Below are 27,540 nucleotides of genomic sequence, written 5' to 3'. Positions count from 1 at the left end.
TATCATATATATATGAATGAATAAAATAGAATAAACAACGGCATTGAATTTAATGCTTTTATTGTCGTTATACAGGTATAATGAGATTTAAAAATTGACCATGAAGTGCACAAATAACAACAACAAATGAGCAAATAAATAAATAATAAATAATGACAATTAATAATAAATAGATAAGTTGTCAACAACATAAATAAGTAGGGAAGTGCACAAATATCTCTTTAAAAACCTAGTTAGGATTTGATGGTTCAGGCATTTTTAAAATGTAGAGCTTTACTTTTTTTGTAAAATGAAACATTTACACAAACCGCGTAAACTGCGCACTTTCTTTTCCGTATTCCTGAAAATAGTTACGACCATATTTCCCCTACGTACTGGTGGCGTGAGGCAGTGTGACGCTGTGTCAGGGTATCGGCAGTCGAGGGAGGCTTAAAGAGACATCATAGCAACTGGAGGACAAGAGGGGAAAAAAGAAAAGATTCCCACGAACGGAGAGCCATGACTTGGATCAGTCGTCGATAGCTTAGTATTAAGGTAATTCTGCACGCTCTACGGTGGTCGTTTAAGTCCCCAGCCGATTGTTGTTTCTCGAGGAAGAAAGCGCCTCGCCGTACGTGAACGTTCTCGCTCTGTTTGCGAGCTAGTTTGGCAACCGCTAATGTTAGCATATGAGCTAAAGAGAGCCCTGGCTACCACTCGCTTGTTAGGATTAAGGAGTTGCCCGGCAGTGATCGGCACCTTGCCAATAACTGCAAAATGTATTTACATGGAAAATGTCAAATGAAAAGGGGGTCGATCGGACTCGGATGTAGACAGGAGTCGATACAATGGCAACGTAGGAAGTGACAGTGTTATTCATTTGTTATTAGTCATTTACTGGACATATTAGCGTCGTTTTGGGTTTGCCAATCAATGAATCAGTTGTGATTTCCCCTTTTCTCATTTTTTCTTACCTTATTTTTTTTAATTCTGTGTTCATATTTGAATATTTCTGTTGCCAAATTAGCGCCGGCTAACATTAGCTGTTTTTATTAGGCGTAGGGCCAGAGGAGCGGTGTTTTTTTTTAAAAAGATGTGCTAACTATGTTAGCATGTATCATCTGTGTGGTATTTACAAACAACTAGTATACATTCTTGCGGCATCGGAAGCTAGTTGTACACGCTACTTATGTTTTATAAAACATACTGATAATATGAATATATAAAATCACTAAAAGAATGAAGCTATTATGCTAACTGGCTCAATGGGTGTCGTGAGTGTCTGGCCTTGTCCTTCCAACTAGCAAGTTCGTGTAAAAAAAAAAAGAAAATAATCGCTCTTCTATGTAGGTAATGTCGACAACATCCCCGTGAAAGCCAGTGTTGTGATATTATCCAATTGGAGAAATATTTTTCTGCACAAAAGTAACGATATATGACAGCTAGTGCTAACTGGCTACTTGGTAGTGAGCATTAAGCAACTAGGAAAAGGCACACATTTGGTAAATCTAGCCATCGATCCGGGAGGTATTGATTAATATTAATGTTTAGGCTTTCAATTTCTCGTGGGGATACAAATGACGCTGAATTGATCATTTTTTCCAAGTGTCAAAGCTAGTCACCACGTCTAAACCAAGAGAACTGACGGAAAAAAATCCCCAACCTTGACTTAGATATGGTTATTTATTGAGGTTCAACCACCTCCAAACACAGGCCTTATCTATAAGGTGATAAAGTTAAAAGGAAGTGATAACAAAAAGCCCACTTGAAATTATCCACATACTGACAGGCGTACAAATGGGCACAAATATCGTGTAGGTTCAAAAGACCACTGCAATAACGCTTGCCTACATTTTACAGTCTTGTTTAATTTGCAGTCATTTGCATTCAATTCAAATATACAGTATCGGATTGAGAGTAGAATATATACGCCACCAATGTTTTAACGGATCAAAAGTCATAGGACAATTGGCTGCTCAGCTGTTCCAGGGCTGCCAATGCAATTGGAACCCTTGTAATTTTTGATCATATGACTGCTGGTAAAGCTAGCAGGATGAATTCTGACACATTCTGGGCAACATCTGTTCATATTAAACCATGTGCTTTAGGATTAATTGGATGGCACTTGAAAGAAACTAAGGACAATGACCAAAAGTATACTTTGGAGCATTTTTATTTAGACGAAGAAGAAAGTCAAGCCAATCACCAAACATGAAACTAATTGAGCATGTTTCACTTGGTCTGCATACATGGTAAATAAACTGTTGTAATTCATCAGGTGGTGCTTGGAGCCCAAAAAAGTGAATTCTCCCTATATATGTAACTGTCTACATACCAAAATAGAAGCAACGTTTTAGTTATGTGGAATGTAAGGAAATATTATCTGTGTGTTGTACTTAAGTGACATTTCCAATGCTATCTGACTCTTACTTATTTGCCTCTAGAGTGTGAAGTTTAAGCAACATTACACAATTGCAATGATTTCACAAGGATGCACTAATGGTATTTAGGCGCTTTGTATATTATACTTCTGCTTTCCTGACCAGGTGGGTTCTCACTTTTCATTTCTTTCAGAAGGTATCACAAAAAAATCTCACTGCAGATAATATTAGCTGACTAACCGCATATCTTGTACAGTGTCATTCCAAATAATAAAGTGGTTCACCATTTGTGGCCTCACCGTTTTTCACATTTTTTTTCCTTTAAAGTGCAATTTTGTATGCTTTTTTTTTGTGCGTTCTGAGACTAGAATTCAACTTTTGAGTTTTTAAACAAGAGAAATATGACAAACTGTTGATGCCTTTTAAAAACAAAACAAGTTTAGTGTGTGTTGAGGGTTTTCTATGGTACTAAAAGATTTAAAATAATTATTTAAAAATATATTAAGATGACTAATCTGTGGTTTTTGCCTATTTTTTGAGCACATAACCCACACAATAAGCAGGGCATTACAGTAAAACAGGTTTGGGACATTATCGCAGAGTTAAGAGATTGTCTTTTTTTTAAAGCAGAGTTTCTTTCACTTATGCCTTGTTAATTTTAGTTAAATTATACCGTGAGGCAGTACAAGTGGTAAGCATGTCCACCTCACAGTTCTCAGATCGAGGGTTCAATCCCCAGTGATTTCTGGCAAAATGAATTTTTAATGCTGTGGTTCCTGGGGAATTAACTTGACTGGCGCTTAAAGACGATCTCTCCCGATCATATCAAAATGTCAATTGTCTGAATGTGTTTCATGTTGAGCACACTCCTTTTCACAGAGTTGTATATTTATTTTGTGTTACTTTACCCCAGGCATTTTGAAACCGTAACATATACTCCGTATTGATCCACGTAAGTGCCTTTCCATTGGTAAGAGTAGCTGACCTTCTCTCTTCTACTCATCCAGACCTCTTAGCTTGGACGTATATTGTTCATTAGAGCTGATTTGGAATGTTTTAGGTTACACTGGCAATTAAAATTGGAATCATGCTAGGTATTGACAGTTGTGCCTGGAACTGATTGATTTTTATACTAATAGCATCTTGCTTAATAGATGCAATATAATAATGAAAAAAGGTGCAATTTAACCAATAAAATGGTTTAAAATCATCAGTTGCTGATGGATTTATACACAATGTTCATGAATTTGGTAATTACCCTGTCATCCAGTTTCTAAATCACAGGTTTGTATTGTTTGCTTTAGTTGTTCCAGAATAACATTGTAAATGAGTTATTAGAATATTGATTTTAAATTCACATGTTACATTGAACTTTAATATTTAACACATTCATCTGTATTTCTTATGGCTGAGTGGTGATTGAAGTGAGAGTTAAATTTAGGTTATGAGTTTGTACTGTGGTGGGAGATTTTCATCAAAATCTATTGTTGAATTATGAAGTGACAAAAATAGTGTAGTTTCACAAAATATAAGTTTGTATAAGTTTGTCAAGAATAAATAAAGGGCCTACAGAATTTTACAATCGGAGCCTTTTTTAATTGTTCCTGTCGTGTACTGAGACATGACATACTGATTTTTCTCTTTTGATTCTTTTGCAGGTGTCAAGGTGACTTGAGATCAATCTGTTACCAATTCACCTCATTACTGTTTGCGGTCAGGGTCTCTTTATGCCGTGACCCTCCAACATGGATAGCATTCACCATAACACTGAGGGCTGACCAAAAGGAATGAGGAACCCCGAGGGATGTTCCCGAGTGGCCTTGTGGATGCACTAGTTCGCTTTGGAGTGCTTTTTTTATGATTATGTACTGTATGTGCCAGCTTGTGGCCATAGTATAACACCACCTGCCTCGTCTCCTGTTGGGACCGGTTTTCTGTTTGACTGGACCTGGCTTGACGAAGAATTAAGAAGACTAAACGGGAGGACGCATTAGATGTAGATACGTTTACTCCCTACTACAGTTTTAACAGCAACAACCCCTTTCCTCTGTCCTATGAGTTTTGTCTCCCTCCCTCCTTCCTAAAGCCCCCCACCCCAGCCATTATTACTGGATCTTCTATGGTTTGCATGGCTGGAGAATAACCGTGGAGAGGCCAGGGTATCACAAGCTTATGGATTTTGAGAAGAGAGGGGGAAAGGGAGAGACAGAGGAAGGGAAAAAAATGTCGAAGACGGCAGGTAGCAGGACTGGACATGCGGGCCGGAGTTCTGGGACCAATTCTGGAGTTCTTATGGTTGGCCCAAACTTCCGTGTTGGTAAAAAGATTGGGTGTGGGAACTTTGGAGAGCTACGCCTGGGAAAGAATCTGTATACCAACGAATATGTGGCGATCAAATTGGTAAGCGCACACTCTCATTTAACACAGCTCAAAGCGGTGGCTCTTCCTTTTTAAGTATTTGTGAAACCTAATTAACAAGGCACGTTTTCTGGTTATCTAATAGTGAGAACTCAATTGGATAAATGCTTAAAGGGATAATCTGGGACTGTGAACAAAGCAGTTCTTTGCATTGGTCTCCCACTTTATTCCATTATGAACAATTGTCATTGTGATATGAAGAAGGAATTGCTGTTCTGGGGAGTGGGTTGCAGTTATTCTTATAGAACCTAAGAGACATGTAGCTAACTGTCTCTCTAGAACTTACACAGACTGAAGGCCTGGGAAGTCGCCATCAATTTAAGTAGTGGTTGTTTTTCTTCTTGTGGAAACTAACCTTAAGTCGCTACTTCATCATTTTGAAACTTGGTAGCTATGTACAATGCCCTGTCTGATTTTTTTTGTATCAGAGATGATCAATTAATTGCATGCTGATTTGCCAGTAGGTTAGCTGTTAACAAGCAATATTCTAGCTTGTTAAACTCTTATTGCCTAAAAATAGGTGCCATGTTTTGGTTGTCAATTTTTGTTTCACATTTCTAACACATTTTCTCACTTTCAATCACAATGCTTTTCAAGCTTTAACCTAATACTGGTTTATGCCATGCTCCATTGACAGTGTCAATAATGACTCTTCTCGCATAGTAGGTACTTTTTTAACCATAACAAAACAAATAAATTGTTTCATGAGGGAAATTGATTGAGTTTAGTGTAATGCATGTATTAGAATAGAATGACTTATTATTGCACAGGTACCACAATTTGAAATGTACTGTCATATGCCAAGTGTATGTATTTACAATTGCATATTCATGTGACATATGTGGACACCTACAAAATACGCACATATCCAAACATACGCGCATGTACAGACACAAATGTAAGCAGAACAATAAAATAATTAAAATATACAAAAATAAATGGGTAGACATTACCTATATTGCACTTAATTGATGTGCAGTTATATGCACCAAGGCCACAGGATACACACGTTTAGTGTTAAGTGCTTAATGGGATTGGCATAAAAGCCGTTCTTGACGCCCATATCCAAACATACACGCATGTACAGACACATGTAAACAGAACAATAAAATATTCAAAATATACAAACATAAATGTGTAGAATGAAGGATTAACGGGACATTTATTGCACTTTATTGATGTGCAGTTATATGCACCAAGGCCACACAATACGCACGTTTAGTGTTAAGTGCTTAATGGGATTGGGACAAAATCCGTCCTTGACTCAAAACATCTTGCTTTTTCATTGTCAATCTGAAAAATACATGCTAATAAAAGTCCCATAACATCTTAAAGTACTGTAATATACCATAAAATGTCTGCAATGTCTAACAACGCTCATTATATTGGTATGTTAAACAAAGCATTTTCAATATATAATAATGTATAAACTTAAAGAAAGCAAAGCACATATATAATAAACCCAACATTTCTTAGACAGTATTTTCATTGGCTTTCATTGCTAAATTGCTGCCCTGCCACTGCCTACATCAGTGCTATCCTACTGGATCAGGGATTTCCTTGGGTCTCTCTTTGCCCTCATTCCTTATATTGTATTGAAAGTCAGCTGACACTGGCAGGCTAATATTACCAATACAGATAATCCAGCACATTAATGAAAAATGAAACCACGCCTGACTCAAGTTATCATTACAGAAGACGTTGGAACCTTAGCATCATTTGTACCACAGCTCTGCTGGTATCCATATGATTAGTCTTACATTTGTGTATTCGAGGGAGGTCATTATCTCTGAATGGGCATCCACTGAAGGCTTTCTGAACCACATAGAAGGCAGAGTTTAAAAAAAAAACGTCTGTAATTGCAGTTCTCTCTTCTGAGTTCTTACGTTGTGCACACTGCTTCTATCCTTGCCTGTGAACCCTCCCATCTGTTGGGGTATTTTTATCCCCATGGTGTCCTGCTATATCTGGGTATGGCATTGAAGCAATAATATTGCTCCAGGATTTCTTATGGCCGCTGGAACTAATTCATGCATATAAGACAGTGAAGGGGTATTGGGAAGTTAAACACATACATTTTCAGAATTTACCGGAGATAGGAAAATGAACATAATAATGCTGAGCATGAAAGAAAAGTTGCCACCCACTCCTGAATAGTTGTCATTTCACATGGTGGTATCTACCCCTGACCTCACTAGTCCAAGTGCCATTACTGATCAAGTCGGTATCTATCTCAGCCAACACTTTTCCACGGATCTGAATAACTAAGAGCTCCATGACAGTAGTTTTCAATTTTTTCCCCCAACTTTAAATGCAAATATTGCCTTACAACAAATGAGTTTATGATAACCTATTTAGTATTTTTCATCTCTTATCATATAAGCATGTTTTCTTTAGTCAATGAAATTATGGTAGTTTGAATAAGATCACCTGGTCATGATGAAAATGTTCCAATACAGGCAATGGTGTAAAAATGTTTCACCAGCTTTTTTGGGTAGCATTAGTGCGGGCTGTAGAACTTTAGGATCACAATTTGTCTCAAACTGACACATGTACAATAACATTGGTGACTTAAGGTGTTTTTAACAAGATGGAAGTTGTAAAATCTAGTTGCAAATAGAGCTTGCATTTTTTTATTGAATTAAATGTATCAGCTATTTGATTACTTGACTGTCCATCAACTAATTAGTAGAGTAGCTCTTTGTTCTGAATGCCTTTCGTTTTTAATTTGTGGTAATCATTTGAATCTTTGTTTTCAATTTTTGAAGTGTAACACTGCTTTTCTTATTGTTTAGCTGGTTCTACACCGATTTGGTTCATTAGAGCCTTACCATCTGGCGTCTGTCTTCGCAATTTAGACAAGTCAGTTAAGGCTTGATATTTCTACAAATATGTTGCTGTTTCAAGGTGAAATGCTATCCTACGATCAAATAATTTGTCCTCCTTGAGCAATGTAATAGATATGGGAAAAACTAGCTTTACTAGGCAGTGTAAAAAGGCCTTGTGTTGAACTGAGAACTATTGTAATACCAATGAACCACTGAAAACCGTGATCTGGCTTCCATTTACACTGCTGTGTAGGCAGGTTGATAGTACATAGTGGGTTGCATCAATGTATGACAAGATGTATTAATGTTACAAAATGGGAATGGAGTGCAAGTTTTCTGCTCCAGGAACATATTTTCTTTAGATTCTCCATACTTTATCTCCAAAATACCCTTAAAAATGAAACAGTTAATGTTTCTTCCATTATTGTTGTTGTAAGGACGTGACATTTGTTAACCACCCAATTGACAGCAATCTTTTGACTCCCCTGTTGTGACACTATTGCAATAAATGCGTTGATGTAAAAAGACACAAATGCCAAAATGGCCTCCGTTTACCACTTTATTGCAAAAGTGAGGAATAGAGCAAACCCTTCTGAGTCTGTGTTAATGTTGAAATGAAAAGCGAGAGACAAGTGGAAACTGCTGTGTTCTGAAAGGTTGTCTTTGTTAGCAGACCTAGTTGCACACAGAGGGTCAGTTTGTGGTTTTGCTGGGTGCTTTCTTACACTGACTGAATGCCTGTGTAATAGTGACAGGACTGTATAGCTATTTACGTATGTGCACTAGAGGCTTTACTCACAGGGAGATCCCAGTCCTTTTAAAGAAAACACCAACATCTAATATCCGCTGTCATGGGCGCTAGAACCTACAGCTCAACTATAAATATCTAAATGGTCTTAGGCATTGGTGATTTCCATCAAATTGCCTTTTTAAAAAGTATGAATGGTTGTAAAAGCTCTCTGTTCGGGTCCTTCATGCAGTATGAACATTACCTGATTGTTCACATAACCCATGTGACCTTGCGTGCATTTCAAAACATCCTGATTTTTTTGGGAAAAGATAATCATTGTTAGTGACCAGTGTCCCGTTTTAATGTAATAAATAAATAGGTTGACTTTTACATAAAACCATGAGATTTGTCACTCTCGCAATAATTATTGTACTGTGAGATTAATAACTTGAAGGTATCAAACAATGAAAAGTACTCATTCAGCTTCCAAATTGCTTATCCTGACAAAAGTTACTATGTCTATCTATGGGCATTAATTGCAGGGCACTGTTAATGACAAACCCTGTGATGTAGATTATTGAAAGGAGTATGTTTCACCTTGTTTTGGTTTGGGGATAAATAACGTTTTGAGGAAAACACAACAAATCTGACTTCTTGTCCATTTTACTTTAAAGCAGTTTTGCCCTGACTTACTTGGGGAGTAATTTCTAGGATGGAACTCATGGAGCTTTTCCAAGACTGTATATAATGTTTCATATATTTGTGTTCTAAATTACCTAAAAATTAATTAAATTACAAATTCCTCACTGTGTGGAATTTGCATGTTCTCCCCAGGGTTGGGTGGGTATTCTTCGGTACTCAGGTTTCCTCCCACATTCCAAAAACATGAATGGTAGGGTGGTTGGAACACTCTAAATTGCCCCTCGGCATGAGTGTTACCTTGAATGGTTTTCTGTTTCCTTGTGCCCTGTGATTTGTTGGCCACCGATTCAGGGTGGCCCCCACCTTGTGCCTGAAGTTAGCTGGAATATGTTCCAGCAACCCCTGCCACCCTTGTGAGGATAAGTGGAAAATGAATGAATGAATTCCAAATTAAGTGTATTTGCATATGAGAAATGTTTGAAACAAGACCTGAAGATCATTAAGTTGCTGCTTTTCATCGGAGTTTGGCTGAGATTAAGTCTGAGTCCATCCCAGGCAATAGAAAATTGAGGGATCATATACAATTATTATTAATGAATTACTATTATATAAAGTTTATTAATTGTCTTGCTGAATCATTTCCAACAATCAAACCAAAAACATTCTTCTTTAGTTTTCAATTCTTCTTAACCAATCTACAATCGATTAATTGTTACCGCTACCAGGCACTGACCTTTTCGATTTATTTTTTGGAACATGATTGTGGACAGAGTTTATTTAATCTCACTCTTCTGTCTGCCTCCCACTGAAGCGTGATAAACAGCTCTTGTTTCAGTCCAGGTCAGCAGCTTACATCAGCCTGCCATGAGGCAGTTGTCGCAGAACTGTAAAGACATAAAAGCTCCATCAGCATGCTGGGCACAATTTAGAGTGACATTTTGACAATTTAAGGTCTTCCCTATTTTGCTTGAGCTTTCCAGAGCAATCTGGCAAAGTTGAAGGAATATATACTGTCTTGTAAAAGTACACCTTTTGCCATCTAGCTAATCCACTAATGAATCTGTGGCTAACAGTAACCTGCCTTGGGTATACATAGCGATGTTGTTGCTTTGACATTGATTTAGTTGCAGCCATTACATCTGAAGGGAACTCTTGGTGACTTGAGAGCCCTAAAGGTGACAATCATTTTTAAGCTCAAGTACCGTATTTTCAGGCCTATAGGGCGCACTTAAAAGTCTAGAGTTTTCTCTAAAACTGACACTGTGCCCAATCAGTCGGTGTGCACCTTGTGTTTTCACTAAATTCAAACTTTTGTATGACCATGACCGCTTTGCTGGCTGGTTTCATTACTTGCCGACACACGACTTAATGGGGTCAAGGCAGCAGACGTTGATGTTCTCTTGGTCAAATGAGCAGACCCTAAAAATAGTCTTCCCGCATACTCGAAGCATTACGGTAGATCCATTCAAAACATCCCAGACGAGTGGTGCGACAGTTGACTTCCCTGTGCATCCGCTATTAATGTGTATGTGAAAGCTTGGAAGATGGATTCAAGCCATGGATCGAACACGAAAGAACAGCAGAGAGAATCAGCATTGCAAACGGCTTGGGAGTAATAGATGTCCATGTGGCAAACATAGTTCCACACAAAGACTGGCAGGCAGTGTCGCACGAGTTATGTGGAGATTTGGATTGAATTGTCGATGCCTGAGCCAAAGTGTTGGAGTATTGTTGTAGGAATTCAGTAAGAATTCAGCACCCGTGAAATGGGCTCAGCACAAGTCTGGTTTTGAAATGCTAAGTGGTTACTCCTAAATTAATTGAAGCATTTTACAGGCTTTGTTTATTTGGTACAGTTAGGATTGGAATTTGAAACAACTCAGCAGTTAACACATTAATGCTTAAGTGTGAACACTAGCGCAATTGTGTGAATTTAATTGCTATTCTTGGAATTCATTCATCATTTGTGAATGACAGAGTGAGCTGCTATTGCTAATTTGAGGGGGAAAAAAATTCAAAATTCACAATCTGAAACTTATGATGTGTAATTGAATTGGAAAAAAAGATTTAATCTTTTTATTAAACTTAATTTAATACAGATGAACAATGAACCTCCTGCTAAAACTTCTCTTATGATCTCTTAATCTTGGCACACTTAACCCTAGATTGCTTGACTGACCAATACCTACATTCATCATGATAGGGTTGGGGTCATTTCCCCCCCCTCGTATATAGTGTTTCATTGCATGACTTTTTAACTCAGGTTTACTTGTAGCACGTTTGAAATGACCAATTTGATAAATGGCACAGGCCCAATCTCAACTAAAGAACCAGTTTGATGAAGCTTAGGTGTTGCCCGGTATCACCTTGTATCATTGCAGATCCTTCATTACTATGTGTGTTAAATCTACTATGAAACAGGAGACACACTAAACACTGTTCAGCTGTTGTTCTATGACACCATTCTCTCTAAACTGGAGACACTCGTCTTCTCAGAGGAAAAACCTGCCACACTGGAAATCAACACATGCATATTTGTCCATTCAGCAAACCATTCATACTTGTGTTAAGGCTTCTGATTACAGATGCTCTTTGTTTACATTTGACTTTTCTCTTCAGATGAGTCACATTGTGAATTGAGTGTTGTGGAATGGTTTACAGGGAGTCATGCAAAGGTTGGTCTATTTTGGGGTTAATACACAAGATTGGTTCTATTACACACGTGTCTCACATTGGCATATTTTTACACCCTCTGAATGTCACACTTATTTACCGCATTGTTGTTCGGGAAGTTGAATCCACAATCATGGGGGTATGTGTACGTAAAAGTGGCTGAGACAGAAGGAGCCGCATGGGCTGCTGCCATTTGGAGATCCATGATACCCTCAATGTGGGACCAATTCAATAGTCCTAGCTGTGTCGGAGGCGAGTTATCAAACTGTTAATTTCTCTGTCGGCTCTCAAAAGTTTCTGAAGGCGAACTCGCATGCCTATTTCTGTCCAATTGGCAACGCATGGACCACCGATTGGGGCCAAATTGATGCATAGTACCTCACTGTACTATGTTTGAAGTGCCTAAGAATCAAGACACGAAACGCTTGTCACAGCTCGTTCATGTCAGGCAAGCCAGCTGGTGGTGGCAATTGCTCAGCCCAGGACTGTAGCTAATCATTTGTAATGGATGGAATGTTTATCGCTCTCAATGACACTGAAACGTAATAATTTACTGCTAGATCCGCGTTCATGTGTACATGTTTTTCTTTGTATTTCTTCTTCAAACAATATATCTACCCAGGTATTATTTTTCAATATGACAATTTACTGCTTGATCATTCAAAATACACAACACATTACTAAGTAATACATGTTAGATGATCATGTTAGGCAGATTTATGACAAATATTCAAAGTTGTCATTATGGAAAGTTATTGCTACTCTGACATCGGGTGTTCCTGTTTTGTACTTTTAAAATTGCATGAAGGCCCAGCATGATTTATTTTCTAGCTAAATAAGCAAATATTTGATTGAATTCCACGTTGATATGTAGTTTTCCCCGTTCATAAATTCTGAGCGAGGATTGACATGCTGAAAATGCACCGTAATCCCTGATGACATAATCATGTATTTTTACAAGCTTCAAGTGTTCACTGTGAGAGGAATCCTTGAAATGGTGTATAACGTGGCGTAGAACACATCATCCCAGAGCTGTTGTACAAGCTTTTATCCTTCCAGAGCAACGTTTCCGGCACGACTAATACCAACAAATCAGTAAGCTTTTTAACTATGAACATCAGCCAGGGTTAGTCTGCTTTTACTATTTTCTGTATGGTCCATTTGTGACAGACTTGGCTCCCAACTAAGCTGTTTCAGTATACAAAAAACAAAAATAAACCTTGGGATATGATCACATTTGTATTAATTGTTGCCTTAGGAGCATTGTAAACAGGGACCTAATCATCCATTAAACAAAACATTCTCCAAAAACTTTGAAGGGTGAATCTACCTTTGATCCACAACCCATCAGAGAGGCAAACTATGTTGGTGTCATGGTGGAAGTCTTATTCTGTCAAAAAAAAAAAAAACACACTAATACAAATATACTATATGTAAAGCTGCATTGGTATGGAACAGCTGAGCTGGAAAGGTTAGTACAGCAGCAGGTCAGACAGGGAAGAGCACTTCTGGCCTGTTGGTCAGCTGCCTAGGACACAGGCCAGCATTCTTGGAGAAATATTGCTTTCATTTTTTTTCCATTTCTGATAGGTTTATTCAATTAACTTTCAATAAATCATTTCAGAAACAGCACATGCCTTAGACCAAGGGTGTCAGACTCTGGTTGGTTCGCGGGCCACTTTAACGGCAACTTGATTTCACTTGGGCCGGACCATTTTAGATATAATATTTTTATATATTTTTTTAATAAACGGACTAAATGAACTGGATTAAAGGGCCTGAATATGCCATTTTTTATAGATCTAAAACAATGTTTATTTTAGCTTTTTTTTTAAATTAGTTTTAGATTTTACAAAATGATTTTTGAACTAAAAACTCTGGTGTAGGATAATGTTAAAGGGAGTTTCACCAAATTGCTCAATGATCTAAAAATGACTATTCCAAAGTCGGCAAAGTTTAAATTGTTGTTTAATACATCAATGTATTTCATAGCAACACAGACAATTGCCTGGGTGGGCTTTCAGTAATATTCAGATGACATCAGAGAAATCTGTGCGCTTTTGTATCTCAGATCATTGCTACATAATTGCTGCATTCAGACTGAACAAGGAAATTACTCACGTGAGCCACACATTCTTTTGGTAATGTGTAACTTTCTATGCATCAAGTCACATTGATCCGGCTATATTGTACTGCCAAACTCTAATGACAGATTTGCTTGCGAAGATTTGGCCTTTACTTAAGCTCCTAGATTTGTATTCCCTCTATAAAAAAAATGCTATGACATTAAAATTGAAAATACACTTAGATTTTTTTTCTTTTTTAAATAAAAATTATTATATAGCAGCTTTGTTTGTTTCAATTCACCTTCGGGGATGTGCTTCCTTTCTCTGCAAACCTAATGCATAAAAAGATCGTATTTACCGAAAAATATGAATTTGGCATCTGAATGTTGTCTAAAATTGATTGAATGGCTTGTGAAACTTTGGAAAAGAAAAGCTCACGGTCGCCTTCCAGCCGAGTTCTAATTGTCTCAATTAAAATCACTTAGAAGCTTTTAGTTGCAATGTCAAAGTATGGCCCTGATTTCCTTTCTTTTCATCCTATGAGATTTGAGAAAAATCCTTATCAAATGCAAAGTTGTTACATCAGATGTTCACAACATCGCTCTAGTCATTTACACAGCCATAGCTTAGTCCATCTGCTGGAAATAGAGATGACTCCTAAGTAGGCTACATAAAGCTGCCATAAGCCTCTGTTTCCTATTGTAAGCTGTTTTAAATGGTTCTACAGTGTATACCGCCATCTGGTTTGACCCATCATTTATATATTTGTTGTCCATCATAGTGTTTGCATGTGTGTTTGGAGATGGGGGGGTCACACTAGCAGAGCAGTTGCTTCCTATGTCTCTCCGGCTTGTCACATGTCTTCATCCCACAGGCTTGTGCTCTTCTTCATTACTTGCGCTGTCCTGCTCGCAGTTTCTCGTGGCCCTTTTGGGACATGTATGCATGGGCAGAAACTCTCTGGGCATTTCTCTTGTTGCCATGATGCACTAGGAACAAGTGTTTTTCTTGTATCAACCATTAATTTTGTAGATTATGTTCCCTAGATGTTTTTTTAAATGATATTAAAAAAAATACATGTGACTGACATCTGGGATTCAATTTGAATACACAAGCATTTTGACCTTCCTCAAGTGTCTGCAAGACAGCAAAAAAGAAAATGCTCCTGATTTGATTAGGATGTAATTGAATGATGAATTAAGCGAGAACTTTACAGCCTTCTGTTTCCCTTTTCTCCCATTGAAAACATAGATGAATGATTTTTATGTACATGAATATTTGTTTTAATAAATAATTATTATTCTTTTAATTTCTTATATAACGTGCATCTGTTTGGCTCTGCAGTTCATAGATTATTTGTGTTTAGAATATTTGGGTTTACTGGTAGTGAGGATTTAAAAAGCAGTTAATTTGAGTGAGTGCGTGTTTGTTCTGTCGCTCACGTTTGTCTATAATGCCCTTGTCATTTTGCTGGTGGAGTTAATCAGATTATATTTTTAAGTTGTAAATCTACAGCTAACTAAACACAATGAGCAGTATGTGTGGGTAGATTGTCTTCTAAGCCATGCCAACAAATAAACCTGCTTGTCACCAGCTGGAATTGCTCTTTATCCTCTAACAATGAGAACTTCAAACTCCCAAGTCATTTATAGCAGTTAATACATATAACGGAATTGTAATAAAGTTATGCAAAATAATAACTTGATTTATATTGTTCTGCAAATGTCTATTTCCAAATTGCTTTATTCAACGTTATTTATGTGGTGGCGTTGTGCCAATTTTCATTAAAAGGTTTCTTCCATGTTTTTCTTGCAGGAGCCAATTAAATCCAGGGCACCACAGCTGCATTTGGAATATAGATTTTACAAACAGTTGGGAAATTCAGGTAAGAAAAGTACATGTTCATCAATTATTGTCACTAGCCAGACAACATTGTTCTCAAGGAAATGTCTTGAAGTGTTTGCTGCACAATAATAATACCATTTTAATCTTGGTCACGGTTTTGTAGACATGGTTAAATTCACATGTTTTTAGAGATGTTTCTGTAATTTTTGAAATATATAATGTATTGGCCATATCTATTAGAAAATGTTAATGCACTCATTTTCAAACATAGTTTGCACTGAAAGTTGTTGTAATGCATGCAGTAAAAATACAGGTATTTTCCCCAAACAAATGAATAGCTCTGAATAATTATTCTCTTTACAATATTGATCAAAATAATTGTGATTATGATTTTGGCTATAATCGTGAAGGGAGGAAAGCTCACTTAATTCATTTTTTTGCACATTTTTATGTTAGTTACATTGATAAATAAGTGTACTCTAGTGTTTATTTAGTGATACTTACAAGCTTCATTGTTTCTTGTATCAAAACAAAAGTTTTGAAAGGTATTAGTGCACAAGGGTATTCTTTGGCTATTTATAGATGTCCCTTTACAAACTGTGTGGGCCATTATAGTGTGTTTACTTGGATAACTTCCCCAGTCACTGTCCTGTGGGTTACTGATTGTGCCGCAAGCATAGATTACAGAGGAAACTCTCAATAATGCATTTAATAATGCATGGCCCAGTTTTCCTTGCCTTTTTTTTTGTTTTTACCAATATTGTCACTGATTATGTTAATCTTGGATGACAAATGCCCACACAAATTTCCCTTTAGACTAATTCAGACAGCCCTGAGGGAGGTCTCAAAAACTCGCCTGTTTTTTTCTTCTTGTTCTTCTTTGGGAGGGCACCAATAAAAACTGTTCCTCGTCTATTATTCGCGGACAGACCAAAATTAAACTAGGTAGATAGATACTTACTATTTATATGTATCAAGTCTTGTTTTTTCTGACAATTTTTTTGTCCTAGGACTTTATGGATCATTTGCAGACTTAAAATTGCTACTCTTGTATTTTACAGATAAATATACCTCAATCAACAAAGTTGTATTTATTTTTGCAACACAGTAAAGTAATTACATTAGTCCAGCTCTTCTCTTGGAAAGCCTGGTATTAACAAATTTTACAAAGCGGAGTAAAAAGTAGAAGAAAAAAAAAAAGAGTGAAATGACAAGAAACAATAGTTCAGTTCAAATTTCAGATGATCTGTCTCTGGCTAAAAGGAAAGCACACTAAACACACCAGAAAACAAGCATAAAATCAACTCTAGCTTTTTTTTTTTTAATACCCCTAAAGAGATGATCTGTGAATGTCTATAATCATGTTCCAGTGTCTTCACTGTCCTTGTTGCTGCCTGGCTTGCGTGCTTGGATAAAGAGTGTGGTTTAAGGCAGATAAAAAAGAACTTTTGCCATTAAGTTTGTCTAAAATTAGCTACATCAGTTTAGCTAGAAATAGCTTTCTTGTGTATCTTTCATTTTGTCCGTCTACCCTCAACCCAGAGAAGCCTTCCCATTGATCTTATTTCAATGTGGGGAGGACATCTCTTGAGCATTTGGCCTAATGGAAATCACTTATCTTCATCCTCTTCCCCTCTCCATGCTTTAAATGTTTAATATGCATTCACTCCCTTCAACTTCTCTTCTTCTCGGCTATGGCCTCTTTTCCTAGTCTCTCTCGTCTCTGACCCTCAACTCTGACATTTCACTGTACAGCAACATTGTCTTCAGCCGCCCCGATGAAGCCTGATAAGGCATGCCGTAGTTACAATAGGTAGATTGTCTCCAATTATGGCAAGAGGAGCAGAGTACCGCTGACGATGTGTTTGGCACGAAATACAGTCTGTTCTTCACAACTAAAAGATGACTTAGAATAAAAAAAAAAGTTAATTCATTGCTTTTTAAATTCATGTATCCTTTTTAAATGTATTTCATGTGAGAATTGTAGTGCTGCTTCTTTAGTCATCATGAATCTTGATATGGCTAAGAGAATGTCCCTTTTATTGTTGTGAGGCGATATGTTTTAAAAAGATAGTCCTCTGGGCAAATGTATTGTTACTGTAGTTTGTGTTAGGCAATCATTGAGCTGCTCACATTTACCAGCTCAGTTTTCATTCATTACGTACTCTTTGTGATGACTATGCTTCGAATGCCCTCTAGATTCGGGCAAGCTTTCATGAGTCAGCCTCCCACTGACCTCTTATGTCATGGGCTTCATTACCTGGAAAATGTTAGACTAAAGCACAGGAAAGCTGGTGATTCATTTTCCTTTTCGTTGCAAAATTACTTCTACGTGACTGACAAACAAAATGTAAAGATCTTATCGGAGAAATTGTTGTTTTTGAGTGCGTCATCATTTCAGATATATTTTTTCTCTTATAAAACACCAATGCGTGTCCTACACAAGACCTTAGGCTTATATTTGTCCCATTCACACAAATACTATTGCTGTAGATATTTTTTTAAGGGTGTAGCTAGGTGTAGTTAAATTATTTTTTATCTATAGGGTTTCTGGCTAGATAAGAAAAAGAACGGCAACTGTGTACTCGTCTAGCAATCCGCCACTGCAGTTGGTATGGTACCTCAACAAAGGGGCCCCAAAAAATAAAGGGTACTAATCAGTCTACTCTGTCCCCTTATGCTACACATTTAATACACCACTGAACAAAATTTCGCAGAAACAATGTTTGTTAAAAATGGGTCATTGCAACATTGATTGATACAATGCTTCATTGCCGCTTAATCATTTATAGAATACCTCATGCTCGCAATTTGCTGTTATATAGACACTACGGTGCCCTACATTACTCTAGAGTACAAACCTAGAAAATGTTATTAGGTGGTATCATTTTTTTGCACTGATTTTTAAAAGACAATACTTCAGTTTTGTTATATTATCAGTAATAATATCACATGTCACATTATTGGGTGCGGCTCTGTCAAGTGGCAAATGTTTCAGTATGTGACACGTTTTTGACCTCTACTGAAGTTTGACACTTTTCTTCTATTTCCACTTAAGAGAAGTCAGCCACTCCTTTCCTTGCACACTGTTTGAAGGAAGTGAACAGGCTTTTATTATTGCCGCTTTTTATGGAGGCAGCCTGTATTTTTCTTATCAGTGAAGGGGCATAGGTGAAAAATTGGATACTAAGACCTCATTGGAATAATGTCTTTTAAAACTTTATCATTTAGGACATTTGTGTCATGTTTTTTTTTTTCAGTTGTTAATTTAGTTAATATGAAATGTGTCATATGTGCTTCTTTCAACAGAGGGAATTCCACAGGTGTACTACTTTGGTCCTTGTGGGAAATACAATGCTATGGTGTTAGAGCTACTTGGGCCCAGTCTTGAAGACCTGTTCGATCTTTGTGACCGCACCTTTTCCCTTAAGACCGTCCTGATGATAGCCATACAGCTGGTAAGGATAAAGACTATGTGGCACCTCAATAAATTTGAGGATTATCTATTTTATGATTTTTTTTTTCATTTATAACATTAGCAAAAAAAACTAAAAATGTCTTTATGTCCCATAGTCTGGCATTTATGTATATAACTAATGTTGTATTGAACTTCCTATAATATATAACATTTTAGGCACGATAATAATAAAAATTCATATTAGTACCATGAAACTTTTAAATAATTGCCTATGTGGGAGGATTAATGGCAAGATTTAAGTGAATCTGCTCTGTTAACATTAAAATATAGTCATTACCGATTAAAATACATATGCTAAGTGTAACAATATTGTGAATTTTGTCTCTACACTCTATCAGCATATGAAATCTAAGTGACTAAAGTTTCTAAAACACTCACTGAATTTTGGCTTCTCCAATAGATAACGCGGATGGAGTATGTCCACACAAAGAGTCTGATATACAGAGATGTGAAGCCAGAAAACTTCTTAGTCGGGCGACCAGGAAGCAAACGGCAGCACACCATTCACATCATCGATTTTGGTCTGGCCAAAGAGTACATAGACCCCGAGACCAAAAAACACATCCCGTACCGGGAGCACAAGAGTTTGACTGGAACAGCACGCTACATGAGCATCAACACACACCTGGGAAAAGGTGAGCTATCCTACCATCTCATTTGTAGTTATTTATAGTCCATTTTCAGTTGTAAAGCTGAGCTTTTAAATGGACATGGTAGTCCAGTTTAGAATGAATAATGAATTGGCCTGGTAAACCAAGTCGTTGTTGTCCTTTTAAGTCCTTAAGGTCTTGTCTCACTGATGCAGAAGTGGCAGCGACTGGGAAGAGCAACATATTATTTGTGCTCTCACTGGGACACAGTGACTGTACATGAGGCGAGCATGACATACTCTTCCAGGAAAAAAAACCCAAAAAGAAATTCCCCATACTTTGCCTTACAAGTATGGTTTGCTCCCAGTGATTCCTGTTCAGTCAGGATGATAGTTAGTCTCCAGTGCAGTGAGATAATCTCTTAACTCTATGCATATCTTGCACTGGCAAACTGAATGCCTGCTCATCACTGTCCAAGCAATAACAGCTCTGTGATATAAAAACCTTTTGCTGAATGATGTGTCATTTTCGTCCTATTGCTGTTTTCAGAACAGAGTAGGCGGGACGATTTGGAAGCCTTGGGTCACATGTTCATGTACTTCCTTCGAGGTAGCCTCCCTTGGCAAGGTTTAAAGGTAAAGTATATTGTATGCACCACAATGTTTTCATCTGTAACTCGCTTCGATTTTCACCCTGACTGGAATTCTCAATGCACGATGACATATTTAATTAAAGTAAAATCTTGATAGTCCCTCTCGCAAATAATAAGCCTAAAGTGAGACATCCGAACATTTGTTATGTGGGAGGAAGCCTGTTGTTGATGAATCTGAGGAATGGATGACTGTGGGGGTTGCTGCATGGCTCGAGCCAAGCCACGTTTTCATCAATATGTAACATAGCAACAATTATAAAATACAACGACAGGTTAATGTTACCAGTTCTAGCATCCAGTGTCTAAACACTCAAGTTGCTTTGTTTACAGTTAGGTAGTAATATGCTGAAATTCATTCAATGCAACAAATCTAATATCTTCCTTTTAATTTCTAATTAGGACAATCCCACAGCTGTTTTTTATATTTAGTCAGGTTTGGATTGGATAACTTTATTCATCCCGTAATCAGGAAATTTCATTTTCACAGTAGCAAGAGGGTGAGAATGCAGATACAAGAAAGGCATTTTAGACATAAATAGATAGGTAATAAGTAGTTAATACATAAATAAATACATGAATAAATATATAAATAAATAAGCATGTTGCTGAAATATATTTATATACACATATACACACACACACACACACACACACACACACACACACATATATATATATATATATATATATATATATATATATATATATATATATATATATATATATATATATATATATATATATATATATATATATATATATATATATATATATATATATATATATATATATATATATATATATATATATATATATATATATATATATATATATATATATATATATATATATATATATATATATATATATATATATATATATATATATATATATATATATATATATATATATATATATATATATATATATATATATATATATATATATATATATATGTATATAAATAGATACACAGATTTACATGTGTACATATGGTAGGTCTTAACACTCAGCCTTTTGTTTTGTTAAACATTTGTAGTTAGTTTATTTTGTCTGATTACTGTTATTAGATGTTATGCATTAACTACTGGAAATGATCAAGTCACTGGTATACTAATTTAATCTTTCCACTTTTAGAAGAGACAGGGTGAATTTGAAATGATATTAAAGAACCCACCAAAATACAACAACTGAAATTATTCCACTGCCACTGGACAGCCCTATGAAAATGCCAATTATTTGTGAAAACTGTCATTTACCACAACAGCCTTCATTATGCCAATTATGTATTTTTTTCCTCTTTCCTTTCTAGGCGGAAACTTTGAAGGAGAGGTATCAAAAAATCGGGGACACTAAACGGGCGACCCCGATAGAAGTGCTTTGTGAAAGCTTCCCTGGTCAGTAGAACCAACCAGTTCATTTTCATGAATGTATTTATTTGTCTGTAGTTGTTTTGATTCTAACTTGGAGTTTGAAACAGAAGAGATGGCCACCTACCTGCGATATGTGAGGAGGCTGGACTTTTTTGAGAAGCCTGACTACGACTACTTGCGGAAACTCTTCACTGATCTCTTTGATAGAAATGGTTACGTCTTTGACTACGAATACGACTGGGTCGGCAAATCCCTGGTGAGTCCCCTTGAATCTAGAAATAATGCATCACACTGGGCTGCCTTTGTTAAAACTTATCTATCAACTGGGTGATTTTAAGATTGAGACAATTTTTTTTTAGATTGATTGCTTGTGTACTATTTATTCGACAATTTGCATATGCAGTTAGAAACTGACTCATTCAGCAGATTTGGAAAAATCCCTTAAACACAGTCCAATGTCAATGGCTGTCAAGTACTTTATTACACACTTGACAAGAAAATTACACAGAACTGTGCACTAAAATGCAAAATATGTTTATTTTTAACAACACCCGCTATCTTAATGGTAATGCTATGGCATTGAATGAAAACTTCTGTGTGTATAAAAGAAAAAAATTACAAACATAGTAGCAGTTTTGAAAAATCACTGGGAAAATAATTTCGGTCGGAGGATTTTAATGGTTAATTAATGGTTTATTCATTTATCGGGGGCCCAGATCGCCCAGCCCTAACTTACTGTAAATACTACTTTAATTTATTTCATGCTCTGTTGCTCTTTTTGACTCTTGTCGTGTTTGTTACAGCCCACACCAATAGGCCCGATTCCCAGTGATGCGCCCCTGCAACCCAGCAGCAGGGACAAAGCACAACAGCAAACCAAAAACCAGGTTAGGACGTTAGCCATGTTGCATAATCAACACACCCGCTTTTAGATCGCTAGCTGACTGATTGACTGACAGAACACAACCTCAAGTTGCTCTGCCTGATTGTTTTTGCTGTTTCCAACTGTAAGCAACTTCCTTGAGAAAATGGCTGCCATTCATTCCCACTTGTACGCCACGTAGTAATGAGGTGACAGTCTAGCAGTGATGTTATAAAGTGAGTTATTTTTTTTCAATGTTGCTGCCAAAAAATAATATACTTCTACCTGCGCAGTCATGAGTCAACCAATCACTATTTGGGTGTTGACTTTACTTCACCTCCACTCTGTTTGGGTCATTGCATGCCTGAGGTGAAAATGCATACTGCATTATTCATTCACGTAATGACAATACAGTAATCCCTCGAATATCGCGGTTAATGTAGACCAGACAAGGCCGTGATAATCGAAAAATCGTAAAAGTAGGGTCATCCCCATTATAACTTTTTTTCTTCTTCAGTGTTGAGTCGTAGTATCAAAAGTGGCTCCCGCTTACGAGTTTCAGCGTGCATTTTCACATTTTTATGAACTTAAAATGTGTCTATATATATATATATATATATATATATATATATATATATATATATATATGTATATGTGTGTGTGTGTGTGTGTGTGTGTGTGTGTGTGTGTGTATATATATATATATACACACACACATACATACATACATGTATATATATATATATATATATATTTTATTTTATTATCATTTTTTTTAAATTGATATATACATATTTACAATAATAGCGGAAAAAATTGTATTGAATTTGCAATAAGTGAAGACACGATAATCGAGGGATTACTATACATGCTTAGTGTGTAACAAGGCCTGGGCTGTTTTGTCCCATTTTAAGTTTTGTCCAAGCCTTGTCTTGTTAGCCTTAATGCAAAATCAATCATTTACACTTTTATAGCAAATATATTTCAGCTTAACCTAGATAAATTAATCACTATACTGAATGAGACAGGCTGTATTTTTCATTCGGTTCAGATTTTATGATTGGCTTCTTACCATCCAAATTGATGAATAGTTGCCACTACGCCTCCACTGGGATACACATTGACCTGTATCATACTAAATAAGGGGAGAGGAAGTACTGTAAATTTTCAAACAATAGTGTTGACCCAAAAAACCTCATTGTACATGGCTGTCTGTTGAATATTCAGTGCTAGTAAGTTTTTCTTTTAATCCTGCATGACTTTTGTAAGTGTGTTAATCTGTGCTTCATATAAATTTTGCTTCCCTCTTCTCCTCTATTAACATAGTATGTCTTAACAAGCCTGCTTCTGCTTGGGAGATGTCTTCTGTAATTGTTTTGTTTCTTTTTGTTTTTTCTTTCTTTTGTTTTTACTCACCTCCCCCCCTACCTCTTCCTTGTCCCCTTTCTCCCTCACATCTCTGCCCTCACCCCCTACTCCCTCCACATTGATACCCTCACTTCCTTGCCCCCTTTCACACCACCACCTGCGACTTCAACCTTTTTTGCTATTGCAACAAGTCGCCTGAGCCAAAAGGAAGTGAGTCTCAGCCCACCCCCGTGACCAATAAGGAGACTTTGGGGTCGCACCTCACAGCTGAGCGGCTGGGGGGCTCTGTCCAGGTACTGCTGCTGCTACTGCTGCTGCTTGGATGGCTAGTGCATGAAGCTGTATGGTTATGTGTATGTGTATGCGGCCATCCGTCACACTCACCTCACTCTGCTTGCACTCTATCCAAACCTCCAGCTTGGTGCATACATTCAATCGTCTGAATCCCTGTACGTCTGTCTATCAAAGCAGCAATTGCCTCATCTGCTAAATTGCCTGTTATGCAGATGATATTTAGCAGCAGCTATCGTGACTTTTATTTATTTATTTTTTGTTGAATGGTTAGCCAAATGCAGGACCTCCATAATTATTTACAGTAAAGCAGTTCTATCCCGTCCCCAAAAATTATATTCATTGCCATTTCGCATATTTATTAGGAATAGGCAATTTAGTAAAGCTCCTAAAATCAAAGGCCTTTTAATTGTTAATGCTGGAACTCAATTCTACCACCTAGTGATTGTCCGATAGAACTGCAGCTTTTAAGCTTTTATGAAGTTGCTTTAGTTGGAGCGCTCCCAAGTTACTGCTCACAAATATGTGCTGACATATGCCTGCCAACTGATGATATGAATATTACTCTGAGGATTGTTAGCCTAGAACCAGTGGGCTCTGTGTCTGTGCGTGGGCTGGCAGGGGTGTCTGTTTTCCTTTTATTTTTTTGAGCTCTCTGGTCTCTTTACTCATGCAGGTGATGAGCTCCACAAATGGTGAGCTAAACACTGACGACCCCACAGCTGGACACTCCAATGCTCCCATCACTGCTCCCACCGAGGTTGAAGTGGCTGACGAAACCAAGTACGCAATCACACGTGGCTGTCTTTTAACGATAAGAAATGGACAATATTACTTGTTATGCTGCCCAACAAAGTTAAAGGATCATTTTCATGACCTCTATTCTAATATGTTACTGATTGCTGATTTTATTTTTGTAATCATTCTTCCTTGCACTTAAGCTGTTTAAGTCTTTATCAGTTATTTAGTGAACATGAATCCATTTGCACCCGGTGTTAAAGTGGCGGGCTGGGGGACAAATCTGGCCCGCCACATTTTTTTGTACGGCCCGAGAAAGTGAATGATGGGTGCACACTGTTTTCGGATCAAATTCAAATGAATATTATAGATATGCGTTATATTTCCTGGTTTCCCCTTTTTAAATCAATAATTGCAACTATTTTAATCCATTCTTTTTCTTTAGTTCAAAAAGCATTTTGTCAAATCTTAAAATGAATATATACAAATATTTTCAGTTTTCTACTTTGTTATTGAACATAATTAAACAAATATTTTGTTTCCTTTTTAAATGAAAAACCAATGATTAAAATATGTTTTACCTTATTAAGAAAAAAGGTCAAATAATCATAATTTTAGAAATATAAAAAACTGAATTTGGGCCATTTCTTATCAAACAACATTTTTAAATCAAAAGTTGGGGCGCTTGATACATTTCTTTTAATCCAATTAAAAAAAATCTATATTATATTCAAATGGTCCGGCCCACATTAAATTGAGTTGTTGTTGTTGTTAATGTAGCCCGAAATCCAATCCCTGAGTTTAACACCCTTGCCCTAAAAGGGTTACATGCTCTTAAATTTCTGGTCAGGGGTTACTCTGATTGTGCTTTATATCATTATTATTTTCATTTTTTTTCGCTGTAAGGTTTGTCTTTAAAATATTTCATGTTTCCCCCCCAGGTGCTGTTGTTTCTTCAAAAGGAGAAAGAGGAAAGCCCTCCAGAGGCACAAGTGAATGAAACGATGGGAGAGAACTTGAAACCTTGTTGTCACTGTCAAGTTTTAAATGGAAGCAACTACACAGAACCCTCCTCCCTGTTCTATTCTCTGCCCAGCTTCCCTCTCACCTCTTTACCTCCCTAAACCCCCCACCCCCCCATCACTTTACTTCCTTCTCACCCTCCACTTCCCTCCCACCAATTCCTGCTTCTATCTTTTTTCGTTACCAGCGCTCCCTTGGCTGCTGGCGTATAAAGGAATGTTGCAGTCATACTGACTCACGACAGACTTTGATTCCTTTATCAGCAGAAAAAAAACTTACCTGCATTGCAAGGAGGGGGGAGGGTGGGGGGGTTCGGCTTGGGATGGAGAAAAAGTTTTAAAAAGCTGTAACAATGAAACTGTGGCGTGAATATGAAAAAAAAAAGATACTGTTTGAAACAGTTGTTGTATTCTAGATTCCATAAAGAAGGTTTGTTGTTCCAACAGTGAGCTGTTGATCAGGGGGAACCATCAGAATTCTACTCCTTAAGAATTTGTTTATCGCTTTCCTTTTCTTCCTTTGGTGTGCGTTTTGGGATCAAAGAGGAAAGGTAAAATATGATGATGTTTAAATTCGAGTGACGCAGGAAGATTTTCATCTATAACAGAATTTGGAGGATTTTTATGTATTTTCTTTTTTTTTTTTGTAATTGAATCCTCAGTTTTCAAAGTCAACTCCCTGCATTGAAGACTTATTTTTATGTTGTAGTGTTCTGGAGTTCCGTTGTTTCCTTCCTCTGGCTTTCTTTTTGTCTGTCAACGTGGACTTTGTAGCACAGTCACTGGCCTCAGGTACTGTGGAAGATCGAGAGAAACAGATATTAAGCTCTCATACTATTATTGCACTTTTGGGAAAAAAAACAGAAAACAATTACAGTGGAAACTTTAGGTTTGGAATTAACAATTACGAAAACAAAACTTAATAAAGACTGATCTAGGAAGAGTCCTTTACGACGCTTATATCTTGAGTTATGGCAGAAAATGTTGATTTACATGGGGAATGATGTCTTTCAACTTTTATTTCTTACATCAGAATAATTTACCAGGAAATCATAGTTTGTGCCTTTCTAAGTAAAATGTTTAAAGCTCAACGAGTGTCCCGCCATGACATTTTATCTATAATTCCTCCAAAAAATGTTTACAAGATTACTCTGTCAATGTGTGAATGAATGAATGAGTGAATGAGTAAGTGTGTGTCTATTCTTGCATGCTGTTATTCAGGAAGTCAGGATAGGAAATTAATTTGCACGGCTTGTAAGTTTTAAGTCAGCCATAATGCTTCCTTGGGTTCAATTCACAAATTACTTAAATAACAAAAATATTTCTTTTTTAATATTAGGAATAATGCCATTGCACTTTTGGGAATTATTACCCCCTCCAAGTTCTGTCACTGTGATCGACTGGCCACTGATTCAAGGTGTCACCTTCCTCTTGAGGTTGGCTCCAGCACCCCCCGCGACCCTAGTGAGGATAAAGCGGTTCAGATGAGATGAGTTCTTTCACGTTTTTGCTAAATATACATGGGTGTAACAATTCGTGGGAAATTGGGCATGAATAAGGTGGAAAAGGATGAGAATCTAGCTGGCCAAACCGGATAGTTGTAA

The 27,540-nt window shown here is 37.0% G+C and overlaps 1 protein-coding gene across 4 annotated transcripts; it reads left to right on the top strand.

Moving 5' to 3' along the window:
* Nucleotides 1-367: 367 nt before the first annotated feature.
* csnk1g2b (casein kinase 1, gamma 2b) lies at nt 368-27,027 on the top strand. 4 transcript variants are annotated; one of them, XM_077716518.1, is made up of 12 exons: nt 368-534; nt 4,019-4,760; nt 15,533-15,602; nt 18,872-19,020; nt 19,441-19,675; nt 20,180-20,265; nt 21,595-21,679; nt 21,766-21,911; nt 22,459-22,542; nt 24,077-24,178; nt 24,853-24,959; nt 25,856-27,027. In XM_077716518.1, exons 2-12 carry the CDS (start codon nt 4,533-4,535, stop codon nt 25,908-25,910), a joined length of 1,347 nt encoding a protein of 448 aa, XP_077572644.1. In that variant the 5' UTR covers nt 368-534; nt 4,019-4,532; the 3' UTR covers nt 25,911-27,027. The 4 variants fall into 4 exon arrangements, with proteins under 4 accessions (XP_077572644.1, XP_077572643.1, XP_077572646.1 ...); XM_077716517.1 differs by having other exon boundaries at nt 21,763-21,911; XM_077716520.1 differs by lacking the exon at nt 24,077-24,178.
* Nucleotides 27,028-27,540: the final 513 nt, after the last annotated feature.

This window comes from Stigmatopora nigra, chromosome 5 (genome assembly GCF_051989575.1).
Source record: "Stigmatopora nigra isolate UIUO_SnigA chromosome 5, RoL_Snig_1.1, whole genome shotgun sequence".
In the NCBI taxonomy this organism is placed as follows: Eukaryota; Metazoa; Chordata; class Actinopteri; order Syngnathiformes; family Syngnathidae; genus Stigmatopora; species Stigmatopora nigra.
Note: the sequence above shows the minus strand (reverse complement) of the source record. Positions and strands in the feature narration are given on the sequence as shown.

What these genes read in the sequence shown, in the direction of transcription:
- csnk1g2b (XM_077716517.1), top strand. Translation starts at nt 4,533, where the DNA reads ATGGATTTTGAGAAGAGAGGGGGAAAGGGAGAGACAGAGGAAGGGAAA. An exon ending in CAACACACACCTGGGAAAAG is followed by an intron (nt 19,676 to 20,179) that starts GTGAGCTATCCT and finishes TGCTGTTTTCAG; the next exon opens with AACAGAGTAGGCGGGACGAT. An exon ending in TCCCTTGGCAAGGTTTAAAG is followed by an intron (nt 20,266 to 21,594) that starts GTAAAGTATATT and finishes TTTCCTTTCTAG; the next exon opens with GCGGAAACTTTGAAGGAGAG.